The sequence below is a fragment of the Callithrix jacchus genome, chromosome 3 (genome assembly GCF_049354715.1).
Source record: "Callithrix jacchus isolate 240 chromosome 3, calJac240_pri, whole genome shotgun sequence".
In the NCBI taxonomy this organism is placed as follows: domain Eukaryota; kingdom Metazoa; phylum Chordata; class Mammalia; order Primates; family Cebidae; genus Callithrix; species Callithrix jacchus.
In genome coordinates, this window is record NC_133504.1 from 142,663,445 (window position 1) to 142,681,878 (window position 18,434).

At 43.7% G+C, this 18,434-nt stretch overlaps 1 protein-coding gene across 2 annotated transcripts in view; it reads left to right on the forward strand.

Annotated features, from left to right (window-relative positions):
* The first annotated feature begins 17,717 nt into the window (after positions 1-17,717).
* CHIC2 (cysteine rich hydrophobic domain 2) overlaps positions 17,718-18,434 on the forward strand; it is a 38,308-nt gene continuing 37,591 nt past the window's right edge. For both annotated transcript variants that reach the window (XM_002745837.7, XM_008993345.4), the window contains exon 1: positions 17,718-18,194. In XM_002745837.7, coding sequence (XP_002745883.1) covers positions 18,076-18,194 — 119 coding nt within the window. In that variant the 5' untranslated portion in view covers positions 17,718-18,075. The remainder of the gene's footprint in view (positions 18,195-18,434) is intronic.

Here is an 18,434-nt window from a genome sequence, read left to right on the forward strand (position 1 = left end):
ATATACCTGCTTTTTAGGTATGACTTCTTTGAAAAAAAAAGTCTATTCTGGTCCTTTGATTATCTTTAAATTAGTTTTATTATCTTTTCACCATTGAGTTGTATGAGTTCTTTTTCTGTATTAGATATTAGCCTCTTAGCTGATTTGTGGTTTCTAAATATTTTCTTCTGTTTTATGGGGTTTTTCTTCATCTGTTGTTTGTTTCCTTTGCTGTGCAGAGCTTTTTGATTGATGCAGTGCACTACTTCTCTTTTTTTTTTTTTTCTGAGATGGAGTTTCACTTTTGTTATCCAGGCTGGAGTGCAATGGCACGATCTCGGCTCACTGCAACCTCCGCCTCCTGGGTTCAGGCAATTCTCCTGCCTCAGCCTCCCATGTAGCTGGGATTACAGGCACACGCCACCATGCCCAGCTAATTTTTGTATTTTTAGTAGAGAGGGGGTTTCACCTTGTTGACCAGGATGGTCTCGATCTCTTGACCTCGTGATCCACCCGCCTCGGCCTCCCAAAGTGCTGGGATTATAGGCGTGAGCCACCGCGCCCGGCCTACTTCTTTATCTTTACTTTTATTGCCTGTGTTTTTGGTATCACATAAAAAAAAATTATTGCCAACACCTATGTCAAGGAAATTTTCCCCTATGTTTTGTCCTAGGAATTTCATGGTTTCAGACATTAGCTTAAGTCTTTTTTGTAGGTTTTTTTTTTTTTTTGGAGGCCGTCTCCCTCTGTCACCCACCCTGGGAATGCAGTGACAATATCTCGGCCCACTGTAACCTCCACCTCCTGGGTTCAAGCGATTTTCCTGCCTCAGCCTTCAAAGTAGCTATGACTACAGGCGTGCGCCACCATGCTTGACTAATTTTTTGTATTTTTAGTAGAGGTGGGATTTCACGATGTTGGTCAGACTGGTCTAGAACCTCTGACCTCAAGTGATCCTCCTACCTCAGCCTCCCAAAGTTCTGGGATTAGAGGCATGAGCCACCACGCCCAGTCTAGCTTAAGACTAAGCCATTTCTAGTTACTTTTTGTGTATAATGTAAGATAAGCATCAATGTTATTATTTTGCATGCGGATATCCAGTTTTTCCAACATCATTTACTGAAGACATTATTATTTCTCCATTGTATATTCTTGGTGGCCTTGTAAAAGATTAGTTGACTGTATATGTGTCTCAACCCATGTCTTTGAGACTGTGGCTTATAATCTTGACAGTATACCATGTTTTCGTATTTATTTTTTAAAGGACAGAAACAGTTTCTAGTATTTTCCTGACGTCTTTCCATTCCTCCTTGTACAGTGCTATGTACTGAATGCTGCTTTCCCTTTTGCCCATGTTTTATTTTCAGAAGGGGCCTCCTTAGTATTTTATGGATCCTCCCTCCCTTTGAGAACAAAGTTGCTAATGTTCAGATAAAAGACTCTTCATTAAAAAATAGTTCTTTAACTCAACACATATTTATTGAGTGCTTACTGTGTGTCTAAAACCTCAAGGCACTAGGGAAAAGTGGTGAACAAAACAGATTAAGTTTTCTCCTAATGGACTTATGATTTAATGGTTCCTTACGTTAAGATTTAGTGATAATAAATGTCACTAGGCTGGTGTCTCCTCAATGCTTATTCTCCAGGTTTGAAGTCTTCTCCATTTTCAAGACTGTGCTTGAATTAAGAGGTGGTATAGGCCAATATTTCTCCAAATTATTTATAATTGACATCAGTTAGTTGTTTCCATTGTGTTCATGTTTTATTTCAGTTTTGTAATTTTGGGGAAATTGACATCACTTCTGGCTCCAAAGAAGAACATGTGATGTAGGCTTAGTCAACCATTACACGTTATACCTTCCACAATGATTTATTGATTTGGTAAAGGACATATAACTTGAAAAGATCCAATAAAGGCAAATCTTAGAACTCTTTGGGGGATATTTCAAGAACACTTGAAATGTAATCCTCTCTTATGCTCTGGAGAGTGTAACGTATAAATGTCAGGAATGGATGTTCTGCAGTCATTTTGCAGAGAAGAGTGAAGAACCTGACACACAGATATAGAGTCCAGAGAACTGCAAAGAAATGGAGCTGGAGGCCTGATTATATCACGTCTTCCCTTATATGTTCAGATAAAAGACTCTTCATTAAAAAATAGTTGTTTAACTCAACACATATTTTTTTAGTGGACAATCATCAGTAAAGCTAATAAATGCTTTTTATTGACTGGGCATGGTGGCTCATGCCTGTAATCCCAGCACTTTGGGAGGCCAAGGCGGGCAGATGCCGAGGTCAGGAGTTCGAGACCAGCCTGGCCAACATAGTGAAACCCAATCTCTTCTAAAAATACAAAAATTAGCTGGGTGTAGTGGCACATGCCTACAGTCACAGCTACTTGGGAGGCTGAGCCAGGAGAAGCTTGAACCCTGGGGGTGGAGGTTATAGTGAGCCAAGATCACCCCACTACACTCCAACCTGGGTGACAGAGTGAGACTGTGTCTCAAAAATAAATAAATAAGTGCTTTTTATTAATTGAGACAGTTTAAAGTGAGTTTCATTAATGACAACTTAAAGCATAATTGATACAAACAAAAACCTTATTACTTTCTCCCCTTGCTTTTTCTAGAAGCATGTTAGAGTTTTCTCAAAATAAATTCCATTGGGAAATGCTGATTTTGACAGTTGATAATTGTTAAACAATGTCCCAGAGAGGATAAAATATACATCATTTTGACCAAGATTTTTCCCATTTTTAGGAAATATTTTTATATCAACTGTTATGCAATTGAAGTATGAAGAAATTTTCTTAAACATTAATCTTTAAAATGTCTTTTGGTTTAAATTTAACACAGTTTTCAGTGAGCAATTAAAACACCTTTGAGATATTAGCAAAGGAAATAAGAAAAAGAAAAAAGTCACTATGATTATAGTGACAGGAGAGAAATAATGTATTTCAGGAGAAAGAGAATATAGGAGAAAATGGGGAAAAAGAGTAAGGGTAAAAGTCAGTTTTCTGGAAGAGAACGTTTTCTTATTTGTTTGTTTGTTTGAGACAGGCATCTTGCTCTGTCACCCAAGCTGGAGTTAAGTGGCACAATCTCAGCTCACTGCAACCTCTGCCTCCCAGGTTCAAGCAATTCTTCTGCCTCAGCCCCCTGAGTAGCTGAGATTACAGGTCCCGACCACTACTCCCAGCTAATTTTTATATTTTTAGTAGAGACAGGGGTTCACCATGTTGGTCAGGCTATTCTCAAACTCCTGACCTTAAGTGATCTGCCCGCCTTGGCCTCCCAAATTGCTGGGATTACAGGCATGAGCCACCACACTCGGCTCTGGAAGGGGAAGTTTTAACACTAACTTGGAAAAGAAAGTATACAGTAAAATTTCAAAGACTGTATAATTTAATGTCATATAGGAAAACATAAAGATAATAGTTAATAAATCATAAAAGAGGACGAGCACGGTGGCTCACATCCGTAATCCCAGCACTTTGGGAGGCCAAGGCAGGCAGATCACTTGAGGTTAGGGGTTTGAGATCAGCCTGGCCAACATGGCCAAACCCCGTCTCTACTAAAAATACAAAATTAGCCTGTGTGGTGGTACACACCTGTTATCTCAGCTACTCAGAATGTTGAGGCAGGAGAATCACTGGAACCTGGGCAGTGGAGGGTGCAGTGAGCTGAGAGAGTGTCTTTATACTCCAGCCTGGGGGACAGAGCCAGACTCCATGTCAAAACAACAATAAATAAATCATAAGAGATTTCTTAAAGTTGAGTGACAGGAAAATGAAAGGCAGGCTCAATACAGGCAAATATAATTTAAGCTTTATTAATAAGGTTGTTTCTGTTTCATTTTCATTATGACCCAGAAACTTAGGATTTCTTTGCCAAGTTACATTAATCCTAAAGTATCTCAAATCAGGCAGGGCAGAATAGAACCATATGCAGATGTCACAGGGTATAGGTGGGTTTGAATGGTCCCTGATTTAGTCAATATCCATGCTCTAACTGTGAGTAACAGCTGCTCTGAGATACTAATAAGAATGTTCACCTGTTTATGTGATGTGCCACTAACAACAGGTCCTCATAGTTGGCAGCCGGCTGGCAGGAGGGCTGCTATAGAAATTGAAGTGATAGAGACCTAGCAGAGCCACTGGCAGAGTGGGATCTTCAGGCCAAAGTGGGATTATGCCTAAGGTGAGCAGTAGCCTCAACAACCTTGCAAGTACATTTTGAGGAAGCATCCTGTGGAGAAACCTCTTACAGGCTAGTGACTATCCTCACCCTCAGCAAAATAATCTGTCTGTTCCTTAGATGAGATGTGCCTTGCCATCTCAATGAACCTCTCAGGGATAGTATGAGCTGTTCATTTGAATCTCAGTAAACAATAAAATCAAGCTGGCTGTTCTTTCCAGTTCAGCCATTGAACTCTTAAATTCCCCGACAGCCATGTGGGTCTGAATGAATGACCATTTATATACCCTGTCCACTGCCCTGCAGTATGGCTTTGCTCAGAATTGCAAGGAAAAAGACTGGAAGAGAAAAATGGTCGCGGGATCTTCTTGTATTTCTACAAGGCTTTGACAGTGCTCAGAACATTTTGGTGATTTTTTTTCTGTGAAGTAGGCAACTAGAAAGAAATATTGTCTTCATTCTCTAGAAAAAGAATTGAAGGAAGAGAATTTATAGTTGGCTGATTATAACAGCACAAAAACACATACCTTATACTCTCTGTAGTTTTATCCATCCTGATTAACAACGTCACCAATAACAACTAACATTGAGTACTTATCATATATTATCTCATTTAGTCCTCCCAACAACTTTATGAATGAGTACTATAATTAACCACATTACACAGATGATAACAAGGATAACAAGCGTTAACTCAGTTTCCTGTTTCTTTTTTTAAATTTTAATTGTTTGTTTATCAGTACAAATGATTCTTTAGCCCACATATTCATGTTTCGTAGTTCTGGAAAATAGGTCAGTGACAAACCTGGAACTCAACCCCAAAACATTCTTTACATTCCAAAATCACTTTGCACTCTGAAAGATACCAGCCCTCTTCATCTCCTCAACATCTTTCATGGAATCATATTTTCTGTAGAAATCTGCATACTCCTTCTTTCTTGGTTCTGCCATGTGAGCTTTTAGAGAGCTGCAACCCTCGCATTACAACAAATGCTTTGACAATATGAGATCACAGACACCTGGCCAGAAGGCTATGCATCTGAAATTTCTTCAAAACACTGGAAGCCATAGTAGTTATTGTACTCAGCACCAGTGTCCTTCTTGGCTGATGGAGAAATGCGCAGTTTCTTAAATATCACCATGGAATTGTAAAATGTTTGGGGAGGCATATAGACTTTTAAAATAACCACTCAACAATTGCTCATTATATTGAGTAAAATTGGTTAGCTTAATTTTCTCACTGTTTATATTTTTTCTTTCTTATTTATCTTTTCTCCCTTGTAGTGGAAACTTTTACCTACAGCAGATGTCTTAGATCTTAGTTGTATTTCAGCTTTTTAGGAGCTATTTGAGCTTGAATAAGTCATTTTTATTATTTATTTATTTAAGGCACATTTTCACTCCATTGCCCAGGCTGGAGTACAGTGGCATGACCATGGATCACTGCAGCCTTAACTTCCCTGGCTCAAGCAATTCTCCTGCCTCAGTCCCCCAAAGCACTGGGACTACAGGTATGCCCTGCCACACCTAGCTAATTTGTTTGTATTTTTAGTAGAGGCGAGGTCTTGCTATGTTGTGCAAGCTGTTCTTGAATTCCTGAGCTCAAGCAATCCTGCCTCAGCCTCCCAAAGTGCTGGGATTACAGGTGTGAGCCACCATGCTCAGCCTGAGTAAGTCATTTAACTTAAGTTTTCTCTGAAGTTTATAGAATGGGATGAATATCTCTCTATTTACAACACTGGGGTATGGTGAGGGTCAGATGTGACATCGCAAATGAACATGTTTTGTAAAATGTTGAGTACTATATAAACACTCATATAAATATGGCCAGAATGGTGGCTCACACTTGTAATCTCAGCACTTTGGGAGGCCAAGGTGGGCAGATCACTTGAAGTCAGGAGTTCAAGACCAGGCTGGTCAAAATGGTGAAACCCTATCTCTACTAAAAATATAAAAATTAGCCAGACATGGTGGCATGTGCCTGTAATCCCAGCTACTTGTGAGGCTGAGGCACGAGAATTGCTTGAACCCAGGAGGCAGAGGTTGCAGTAAGCTGAGGTCAAGCCACTGCACTGCAGCCTGGACAAAAGGGTAAGACTCAACCTCAAACATTAAATTAAATCAAAATTTAAATAAATGTTATTTCTACTTTTCTCTTTGCCTGATTTTTCCCCTTATTTTTCTGAATAAAGGTATTGCATTTCCTTACATGTTCATATCCAAATATCCTCCAAATGGTGTGATTAACTATAGAAAAAGATAATAGCAAGATTTCTGAAGGTGTTCACTTAAAACTATTTTGTTTCTCCAACTCTAAGTTATTCTTCCAGTAGCTAATGTGTATTTAGTTTTCTGGACCTTCAGATTACCTCAAATTCCATTACAGCTTCATAGGACACATAGATATCTTCAAATATATCAAGTGCAGAGTTAACAGATAATCCTCAAAGCTTGAGTTCAGGTATCTCTTTATGTGCTTATTGTTACTGAGAGCAATGTAATACCCTGGATATTGATGCCTTAAAGTTAACTGACTTGAGAGAATTATTTTATTTTATTTTTATATATTTTTGGAGACTGGTCTCGCTCTGTTGCCCAGGTGGAGTGCGGATGGCACAATCACAGCTCACTGCAGCTTTGATCTCCCTGGCTCAAGTGATTCTCTCACCTCAGCCTCCCAAGTAGCTGGGACTACAGGCGCATGCCACCATACCTGGATACTTTTAAATATTTTTGTAGAGACAGGTTCTCACCTTGTTGCCCAGGCTGGTCCTGAACTCCTGGGCTCAAACAATTATCTTGCCTTGGCCTCACAGAGTGTTGGGATTATAGGCGTGAGCCACTGTGCCTAGCTGAAATTTTTTTTTTTTGAGACGGAGTTTCGCTCTTGTTACCCAGGCTGGAGTGCAATGGCGCGATCTCGGGTCACCACAACCTCCGCCTCCTGAGTTCAGGCAATTCTCCTGCCACAGCCTCCTGAGTAGCTGGAATTACAGGCACGCGCCACTATGCCCAGCTAATTTTTTTGTATTTTTAGTAGAGACGGGGTTTCACCATGTTGACCAGGATGGTCTCGATCTCTTGACCTCCTGATCCACCTGCCTCGGCCTACCAAAGTGCTGGGATTATAGGCTTGAGCCACCGCACCCGGCTGAGAATTTTAAAAAATGTTTTAGTTGTATGTAAGAGTAACTCAGCTTAAGAAGAGATTGAAACATACTAGCCAATAAAGTAGAAAAGAAAGAAATTTGAAAAGTATGAATGCAAAAAGTAGATATATTCAGAAGGAAAATCATGTAAATATGGTAAGAAAAAATTAAATATAGGAAAAAAACACTATAGTAAGGACTGTGTGTGTGTGTTGCAGGCGGAGGTGGCAGTGGGAGAACATAGAAACAACTTCACTTTTGAGTTCCCAGATGAAGCTGGGTACTTACTAATCTCAATTAAGTGAGAAGGCCAACATGATTATAACTATTAAATCCAACTTTTCTCCATACCATGTGCAAAGTATCACAGAAAATCTTAACACTGGTGTGTAAGAAGGCCATTGGCCCCAAGTGAGAGTTCCAAAGGGTAGAGAGTAGATTTTCTCAGCACCCATTCAGGGGCAAAAAAAATTGCTTGTGCCTCTTAGATCTTAAAAATGAAAACCAGTATCTTAAGAGCTGTGTTTTAAGTGTGTATGTAAGTTAAATATGGCACTTAACAGAGACATAAGACAACTTAATCAAACATATTCATTAAGAAACTTTTACTCACTGACACAGAAGAGAAAAAAAACCTACAACTTTAAAAATTAATAATTTGATTTATTTTTCTTTGTCTTTCTATTGTTTCTTATGACATCCAGGGTCAGGAAGAAAGGGCTTAGTCCCTCTTTCTTCTAGCTTTGCTGTATTAGTCATCTATTGCTACATAACCAATTGCCCCAAAACTTGGTGGCTTAAAACAACAATAAACATTTGTCATTTCTTTTCTTTTCTTTTTTTTTTTTTTGAGACAGAGTCTTATTCTGTCACCCAGGCAGGCTGGTTTGTAATGGTATGATCTTGGCTGACTGCCACCTCCACCTCCCGGGTTCAAGTAATTCTCATACCACAGCCTCCCAACTAGCTGGAATTTCAGGCATGCATCACTATGCCTGGCTGATTTTTATATGTTAGTAGAGACAGGGTTTTACCATGTTAGCCAGGCTGGTCTTGAACTCCTGACCTTGTGATCCGCCCACCTCAGCCTCCCAAAGTGCTGGGATTATAGGCATAAGCCATCATGCCTGGCAACATCTGTCATTTCTGACAGTTTCTGGAGGTTAGGAATTGGTGAATGGCTGGGTGGTCTGGCACAAGGTCTCTTGTGAGGTTGTAGTCAAGATGTTAGTTGGGACTGTTTGGCTGGGGCTGGAGGATCCAAATTTAGGATGGCTCACTCCCATGAGTGGCAGAAGGCCTCAATTCCTGTTCATGTGAGTCTCTCCATAGGCCTGTTTCAGTGTCCTCATGACATAGTGAGTGGCTTCTTCCAGAATGAGTGATTTAAGTGATTAAGATGAAATCTGTCATGTCTTTTATAATTTAGCTTTGGAAGTCACATACTATCACTTTCATAAATCTTTTTTTTTTTTTTTTTTTTTGAGCCGGAGTTTCGCTCTTGTTACCCAGGCTGGAGTGCAATGGCACAATCTCGGCTCACCGCAACCTCCGCCTCCTGGGTTCAGGCAATTCTCCTACCTCAGCCTCCTGAATAGCTGGGATTACAGGCACGCGCCACCATGCCCAGCTAATTTTTTGTATTAGTAGAGACGGGGTTTCACCATGTTGACCAGGATGGTCTCGATCTCTTGACCTTGTGATCCATCCACCTCGGCCTCCCAAAGTGCTGGGATTACAGGTGTGAGCCACCGCACCTGGCCTCACTTTCATAAATCTTATTGGTCACACAGGGTACCTCTCTTCAGTGTTGGAGGGGACTACAGAATGGCTTGCACACCAGAGGATGAGCCTCTTGCTGTCTATCACACTAGTTAAGTCACACTATCTAGTCAGAGCCCCAAATATTAACAATGCTGTTGATCAAACCAAGGCTGATGGGAGTCAGAGACTGCCTCTGTAAAGAGGCAGAGATTTGAAACTCCTTTCTGGGAGGAAATATGGTTGAAGTAAATGGGCATAAATCATCTAGTCATTTATGTGGAAGAACATAATACAGTATATTTGTATATGCTCAATATGCTACAGATATTTAACAGCACTATTGGAGTTGTTCAGGTAAAGAAGGAAGTACCAGGTGATGCAGACTGGTAGATGGTTTTGAGGGCAATGTGGGCCAGATGACTTCTGGGTTCATTCTGGTTTTATGAGCCTATGATTCTAGTAGTAATCTCCAGATCTTTGGAATTTAAAAGGCAGTAGAGAAGAGAGCTGAGTACAACTTGTATTTTATATTTATGGTGTTGGTTTAAATTAGATACTTCTTATTTTTTTGAGACAAAGTCTCGCTCTGTTGCCAGGCTGTAGTGCAGCGGAGGGATCTCAGCTCACTGCAACTTCCACCTCCCTGGTTCAAGCGTTTCTCCTGCCTCAGCCTCCTGAGTAGCTGGGACTACAGGTGTGCGCCACCACACCCAGCTAAGTTTTGTATTTTTAGTAGAGACAGGGTTTCACCATGTTGGCCAGGACGGTCTTGATCTCCTGACCTCATGGTCTGCCAGGCTTGGCCTCACAGAAGTGAGCCACTGTGCCTGGCCTAAGTTAGATACTTTATAGGTATTATTATTATTATTATTCATATTTAGATATCCTGGGGGGCTCTAAGAGAAACCACATGGATTTCATGGATTTATTATAAAAATATTTTAGGAACCAACTTTGAACCAAATATGTATACACAGTGTGAAATGATCTTGAAAATATGATTTTATACACATAGCCATCCATTTAATTTTTTTTTTTTTTTGAGACGGAGTTTCGCTCGTTACCCAGGCTGGAGTGCAATGACGTGATCTCGGCTCACCGCAACCTCCGCCTCCTGGGTTCAAGCAATTCTCCTGCCTCAGCCTCCCGAGTCGCTGGGACTACAGGCGCGCGCCACCACGCCCAGCTAATTTTTTGTATTTTTAGTAGAGACGGGGTTTCACCATGTTGACAGGATGGTTTCCATCTCTTGACCTCATGATCCACCCTCCTTGGCCTCCCAAAGTGCTGGGATTACAGGCGTGAGCCACCGCGCCCAGCCCATTTAATATTTTTTAAACACTAATTGTATGGCAGGCACTGTGCACTGCTGTAAGTGTTAGGAAGACCGATGTAAGAAACCCACATATTTCTCTAGTGGTTTTAAGACCGGTATATCATAGTGGTGAGGAAACAGACTATTTGAGTTCAAATCCTCATTCTTTCACTTCCTAGTTGGGTGGGCTTGGCCAAGTTACCTAACCTCCCTGTACTTCAGTTTTACATTGTCTAAAACAGGGGTGAAAAATGGTACCTATGTTATAGGGATGCTTATAAGGCTAAGTGGGTTTATTTGTACAAAGTGCTTAGAACAGTGCTTGGAATACTGTATGTGCTATACAGGTTGTATATGCCTAATCTAGACATCCAAAACCAAAAATGCTTCAAAACTTGAAACTTTTTAGCACTAACATGAAACTCCAAGGAAAAGCTCATTGGAGCATTTCAAGTTTTGGATTTTCAGATTAGGGATGCTCAATTTATATATATATATATATATACACATATTTAGCTTTTTCTCCAAGCATCATTGGTTCTGTCCTCAGGAAGCTCCCAGCCTAGTTTAGATCATCTTCCTTCCCTCTCCCTTAGTGGCCACAGTTGTATAGAAGCTGAAGAGGATCTCTGTTGCTTCCTAAAGGCCTTTTGCACAGTTTTATTGCACATACATTAATCCTAGAGCATTGGAGCAGTAGTGCTATTTTCTATTACTTATACTGTGAGCACCAAAAACTCTAAGATTGGAGCACAACCTGCGAATTTTAGGTCACATGCCCACTCTTGGAAATGAGGATATGGTCAGCTAATCACATGTACTGAGAATGGAGGGAATCTGATTTACTGAAGATCTTGAGGGTGGCGTTACAGAATGTGTGCCATTTGCAGAAGAAGGAGCTGGGAAGTGATACATGCAGCTAGGCTGGACTACTTACTGGTCTCCCACTTGCAGTTTTAAAAATGCACATCTGGCTGGGCATGGTGGCTTATGGCTGTAATCCCAGCACTTTGGAAGGCCAAGGCTGGCAGATCACCTAAGGTCTGGAGTTCAAGACCAGCCTGGCCAACATGGTAAAACCCCATCTTTAATAAAAATACAAAAATTAAGGCGAGCTGCGGTGGCCTACGCCTGTAACGCCAGCACTTTGGGAGGTTGAGGCAGGTGGATCACAAGGTCAAGAGATCGAGACCATCCTGGCCAACATGGTGAAACCCCGTCTCTACTAAAAATACAAATATTAGCTGGGCATGGTAGCATGCACCTGTAGTCCCAGCTACTTGGGAGGCTGAGGCAGGAAAATCGCTTGGACCTGGGAGGCGGAGGTTGCAATGAGCCAAAATTGTGCCACTGCACTCCAGCAGGGTGACAGAGCGAGACTCCGTCCCCCCAAAAAATTAAAAAATTAGCTGGGCGTTGTGGTGCATGCCTGTAATCGCAGGTACTCAGGAGGCTGAGGCAGGAGAATAGCTCGAATCCAGGAGGCAGAGGATGCAGTGAGCTGAGATCGCGCCATTGCACTCCAGCCTGGATGAAACTCCATTTCAGAAATACAAAAAACAACTAAATAAAAAAATAAAAATGCACATCTGATAGTGTCACTGCCTGGCTTCACAACCTCGGCTCCTTTACTTTTGGCATGCATTTAAGATTTCTTACAAAGGCCATCAAGTTTCCACCAGCCTCTCTGAACCCATCTGCAGTCTGGCTCTGCCTTCCTGACTATAATCCAGCCACACTGGCTTTGTTTTGTACCTCTTTTGAGCTGTGCTCTTTTCTACTTCAAAGTCTTTAAACATGCTATTCTCAATCTCTGGAGCTTTTTCCTCTCTTCTCTCTACTTCTCTACCTCCATACCTTTGCTTAGCTCATCAACTTACATGTCATTTTTCCAGAGAATAAATCCTGATTTCTTGTAGTGAGTTAACTACTTCCATATGTCCCTGTGCTTCTCCATAGAACTGATCACAATACTAAGAGTTATTTATTTTTATAATTATCTGTCAGTCCTCCCCAGTGAACATTATGCTCACGAAGGCAGGGGTTATGCTTGGTTTACTGCTAAATCCCTAGTTCCTGGCACAGTGTGTGACACATGAGAATCATTCAATGCAACTTTGTTGAATGAATCAAAGAATGAACAAATGAGGGTTTATATGCTTTCTCAGTCAGCTTGGACTGTGTGATATTGTGAAATACATATTTGGTTTTTGACCCTGTTTCTGGCATAAAACACCTAAAATGCTTAGAAACTCCAAAGCAATGTCTTTCTATATGCTAATGAGTTGACTGTAGGCTGGCAGCTCCTAGGTAGCTTCAGGATGAAAGCTGGTTACCAGAAGGGGCTGAAGGTTAAGTCAATGGCCAGGGGTTTAATCATGCCTATGTAATGAAACCTCCATAAAACCCCAAAGGAACAGGGTTCTGAGAGCTGCCAGATAGCTGAACACCTGGAGGATTACAGGGAGGTGACAAGAACTCATCCATGTGCCAGGAAAGCAGAGCACCCCGACTCTATGGGGACAGAAGCATCTACACCCAGAACCCTTCCAGAGCTCCCTCTCTGTGTCTCTTCATCTGGCTGTTTATTTGTAACCTTTAAAGTATCCTTCTTTGGCTGGGTGTGGTGGCTCATGCTTATAATCCCAGCACTTTGGGAGGCCAGGGTGGCAGATTGCTTGAGCCGAGTTAGAGACCAGCCTGTGCAACATGGTAAAACTCCATTTCTACAAGAAATAAAAAAATCAGCTGGGTTTGGTGGTGCATGCCTGCATTCCCAGCTACTCGGGAATCTGAGGTGGGAGCATTGCTTGAGCCCAGGGAGGTTGAGGCTGCAGTGAGTGGTGATTGTACCTCTGTCTCAAAAAGTAAATAAATAAGTGAAATGAAATGAAATCAAATACCCTTCTTAATAAACTGGTAAACCCGTTTCCCTGAGTTACATGGGCCACTCTAGCAAATTAATTGAACCTGAGCAAGGCGTCGTGGGAACCCCAATTTATAGCTGGTCAGTCAGAAGTTCTGGAGATCTGGACTTGTGACTGGTGTTTGAAGTGGAGGGTGCAGTCTTGCGGACTGAGCCGTTAACCTGTGGGATCTGATGCTATCTCCAGGTAGATAGTGTTGGAATTGAATTAGGACATACAGCTGGTGCCCACTGCAGAAGTGATCACTTGCTTGTTTGTGGAGAACCCCTCTCATCCCACCACCAACACAGACATCTGGTCACAGAAGTCTTCTGTGTTGGTTATTGTTAAGTGAGAGAATAGGGAAAAGCACAGTCACAAACGGGCTGCCGCACAAAATAACATAGACTGTGTCTTAGTCCCGTTGGGCTGCTATGATGAAATATCATAAACTATGTGACTTATAAACAAACATTTATTTCTCACGGTTTTGGAAACTGGGAAGTCCAAGATCAAAGGGCTGGCATATTTGGTGTCTGGTGAGGGCCTTCTTCCTTGTATAGATGGTTCCTAATGAGAGTCCTCTTCCTGGCTTTGCTGATGACTGTCTTCTTGCCATGTCCCCATGGCACAGAGAGATCCCAAACTATCTAGCATTTGTCTTATAAGGGCACAAATTCCATCACAAGGGCCCCAGCCTCTTGACCTCATCTCAACCTAATTACCTCCCAAGGGCTCCATCTCCATTACGTTGAAATACCGTTACATTGAAGGTTAGAGCTTCAACATATGAATTTGGGGGTGGGGACACAATTCAGTCCAAAGTATATGCACGATCTCATTTGATCCTCCAGAACCCCATGACATAGTTTTCATTTGAGGATGGAGAAAAGGAAGCTTAGAAAGGTGAGGCTGTCAACGGCCGCTCTGCTAGGTAGAAACAGAACTGGGAGTTTTCAAATCTAAGGAGTTAACTAAGGAATATTTGCCTTAAAAACAAGTCTTGCTGCCTCGGGAGGCCTGGAGACATTATCCAGTTTGGTTTTGAGCCATTCAGTCTGAAGTTAATACGAAAATGTGTGAGGCAAGAATGTAAAGTCTGAGACCAGCCTGGCCAACATGGTGAAACCCCGCCTTTACTAAAAATACAAAAAAATTAGCTGGGTATGGTGGCAGGTGCCTGTAATCCCAGCTACTTAGGAGGCTGAGGCAGGAGAATTGCTTGAACCCGGGCTCTCTCAAAAAAAAAAAAAAAAAAAAGAATAGAAACTTCAATGAAGAGGAGGAGGCTATGGAGAGATGGGCAGTTTGCAGGGAGCAGGGGAGCACCTGGACACAGAGGGAGAGGGTCCTGGAAAAGCACCCATTCCCATGAAGAAATTGGGGGAAGGAGTTTCACTGGAAACTGGATCCTGGAAGGTTGGCGGAGTGGAGGTGGGGGGTTGGAATTATGATGTCAACTCTCATCAGGAAAATGTTTGACTCATGATCGCTCACCCCATTGGCCTTGTTCCTAGGTCCCACACCCTTTTGCTGGCTCTGCCAGGTTTTTCAGAGCAGGAAAAAGAAGAAAACACATACACACACACACACACACACACACACACACACGCAATTCTCTCTCTCCTCCACTATATTCCCAGGCAGTGGGAGTTACAAAGATTTCTCTGTTGAATAGATCTTGGAATAAGAACATTTCTCCCACATTGAGCCAGTGTTAAGATAAGGGTGAGGTTCTCACAGTCCTCTGAAGCCTGATTAACTCATTCTGGTGTTCTGGAAAGAGCACTAGTAACAATATAGCTCAATTCAGATAGCATTTATTAAGCTCCTTTTCTGAAGCAGGAACTGTGGAATGTGCTGGGGTTTTAAGGAGCTGTGGCTTCCTCTGTCCTTGGCAAGTTGTCAGCTATGTGATGATTTAGATACTTTGGGGCACTAGCTCCTTATCTTGGCCACTGTTTCTACATAAAGGTGAATTCTCAGCCAAAGCCAGGTGTGGGCTATGCTGGGACATGCTGCCCTTATTTCCTTCTTATCTTCCTGTTTGCAGCTGTTCCTTTAACTGAGTGAAGCCACTAGTCTCCTGGCTCCTGCCAGGAAAAGAATTCAGAGGCTGAGGCAGGAGGATCGCTTGAGCTGAGGCTGCAGTGAGCTATGATGGTGCCACTGCATACCAGCCTGGGTGAAAGAGTGAGACTGTCTCAAAAATAAAAATAAAAAAAAACAAAAGGACATTCAGGAAACCTTGCCCCACCCAGTGCACTCAATTAGATCATTACTATTATTACTATTTTTTGAGATGGAGTTTCGCTCTCGTTGTCCAGGCTGGAGTGCAACGGAGCCATCTTGGCTCGCCACAACCGCTACCTTTCAGGTTCAAGTGATTCTCCTGCCTCAGCTTCCTGAGTAGCTGGGATTACAGGCATGCTCTATCATGCCCGGCTAATTTTGTATTCCTTAGTAGAGACAGGGTTTCTCCATGTTGGTCAGGCTGGTCTTGAACTCCCAACCTCAGGTGATCTGCCTGCCTCGGCCTCCCAAAGTGCTGGAATTATAGGTGTGAGCCACCAGGCCCAACCATCATTAAATCTTAAATCATCACATGGCCTTGAGAAAGCCACATAGCATCTCTGAAACTAAGAAATAAATTCACCCTCTTTGCTTACCTCACAGGTTCTGAGGGGGATATTAAATGATATATTATGCATGTGCTTTATAAGCAGTAAAATATGACACAGTGCTGTGGTGATCCTCATAGGGTTGATAAGCTAGGGAGCCTTAAGTGTCACCTATTATCACCCTGTGTATTTATTGTGTACCGGGCCCTGTACTAGATCTTCAGCCCTTGAACCCGCTGAGCATCCCAGTGGGGCAGGTGCTGAACAGTGAGGTTAAGTGACTTGTCCAGAGTTACACAGTAAGTGGCAGAGCTGAGATTCAAAGCCAGGCAGTCAGGTTCCAGAACCCGCATTGTTAACCACCAGTGTTAGTGTGTGTCCTCCTAACGCTCCGTGTTCTCTTCCAGGAGCCTCTGGCAGAGATGACAATTGCTTGCCTTAACAATAGATAAGCTACCGGAAGGCAGGGCCTAAGCCTCATTCACACATGCGCGCAGTGTCTGCCACATAGCTGGAGCAGTAGATGTTTGTTGAATGAACAGTTATCCTCTGGGGAGGGATACAATAAGTCTGATACACTTACTGTATTTTTCCTTCATCTTTTCTTGGTTAACCACACTCATTTCCTTCAGTTACCGATAGGAGGTTGGCATTTCTCACTGTCTTCATTGACCTCCTTTGGACTTTCTCCATGTTAGCATTGACCCATCTATAAAGCCAATTACTGTGACATAAACACTGCCTCACTTGGAGAATAGTGTGACCAGTGCTGGGCTCAGTAGAATTATCCTTTCTTCTCCCATGGTGTATCCTCACTGTCCAGGACTCTCTTCTCAGAAATCCACTCCTGCTCCTGGACTGTTTGTATGCTTAATGAAACCAAGTACCCAAAGTGACCCTTCAGCCCTTACTAGGCAGATAAGTAGACTCCATTAAACCTTTTCCTTCCAGCCTCCCCTCCTTCCTTTTTTCTCTCCCCCTTTCTTCTTTCCTTCTTCTCGTCCTATCCTTTCTCCTTCCTGCTTCCTTTTCTTTCTCCCTTTCTTCCAAGGTCTTTTCTGTGGGAGGAGCTGGTAAGAAAAGGAATTCCCTAAGGTTTTAAGGAAAGAAACAGGTTACTGCATCTTCTAATATGGAATCCAGGTAGTTTATCAGCTTTTTCATAGCATGACTATGGTGAGATTTCTTGTAAGGCAAAAAAATACCAGCATCACTGGACTCATATATTGGATTATACTTAAGGGGATTAAGGGACAAGATGTTTGAAATTGGAGGCGTCTTGGAAAATCCTACAGTGGACACAAATGTTCGCAATGTCTCTGCTGCGCTCCTCCAACTGGGAAAAAAGAGACTCTGGTACTCATCATAGACTGAAAACCTGAGGAAAAGCGAGATGCGATTATCAGATAAACTGGCAATGACACGCACAAAAATGTGTCGATTCCAGCCAGGGCTTTTCTTTTCAATTGTTTGTTTGGGTTAGAGATGACTTTGGGGAACTGCATGTCCCAGTGGACACTCTGAGCTGCGTTGTCTGAGTCGTGGGGTTGCAGCCTCTAGTCAGTAGAGCCGCCGCCCCCCGGGTCCGCGACTCCGGAGCCGGCGAGCGGGGCCGCGCTGGCGGGAGCGCGCGCCCCATGCACCGTCGGCGGGTGGTAGCGGAGGAAAGACGGAGGCCTGGGAGCGCGCGAGGCTTCATGTGCGCGCGCGCGCCCGCCCGCCCGAGCGCCCACTCGCCCACGCGCCCACGCACGCGCCCGCCCGTCCGCACGCCCGGGAAGTCTCGCGATGCCGTAGCCGGCTGCTCCCGCTGCGGGTGGCTCTGGCTGTTGCTGTGGTTGCCTGAGTTGCTGCTGCTGCGGCGGCGGCGGCAGCGGCGGCTGTGCTGGTGGATGTGTCGGCCCCTGGGCGGATGTTGACATTGTGTTGTTGTTATTGCTGATAGTAATGGCGGCGGCGGTAGCGGCGATGGTCCAGACGCCGTCTCCTCTGTAGCCGGAGCCAAGACATCAGAAAGGGAACTCCGCGGCCTCGGAGCCGGCGGCAGCGGCGACTCCCCTCAGCCTCCGCCGCCTCGCCCGCCCGTACCCCGGCGCCAACCCCGGGAGTCAGGCCCCTTTGGGCAAGGGCGCTCGGAGGCTCAGGATGGCGGATTTCGACGAGATCTATGAGGAAGAGGAGGACGAGGAGCGGGCCCTGGAGGAGCAGCTGCTCAAGTACTCGCCGGACCCGGTGGTGGTCCGCGGCTCCGGTCACGTCACCGTGTAAGGCCCGGAGAAGGGCGAGGGCGGGAGGTGCGGGGCTGGGGTGGGCCCCGTTACTCCATGGGAGTCCCCTTTCGTCGGTGTCCGTCTGGTGTCGGTGGCCTTCGGAAAGAGTAGGCGACCAGGAAGTAAGAACTTGCCTTATTTTCATTTGTTTGGGTCTCCGAAGTGGGGACGGACGCTGTCCTTTCTCCTCCACACACCCCTTTAGCAGGCCGTACAGGCCCGGCGATGTGATGA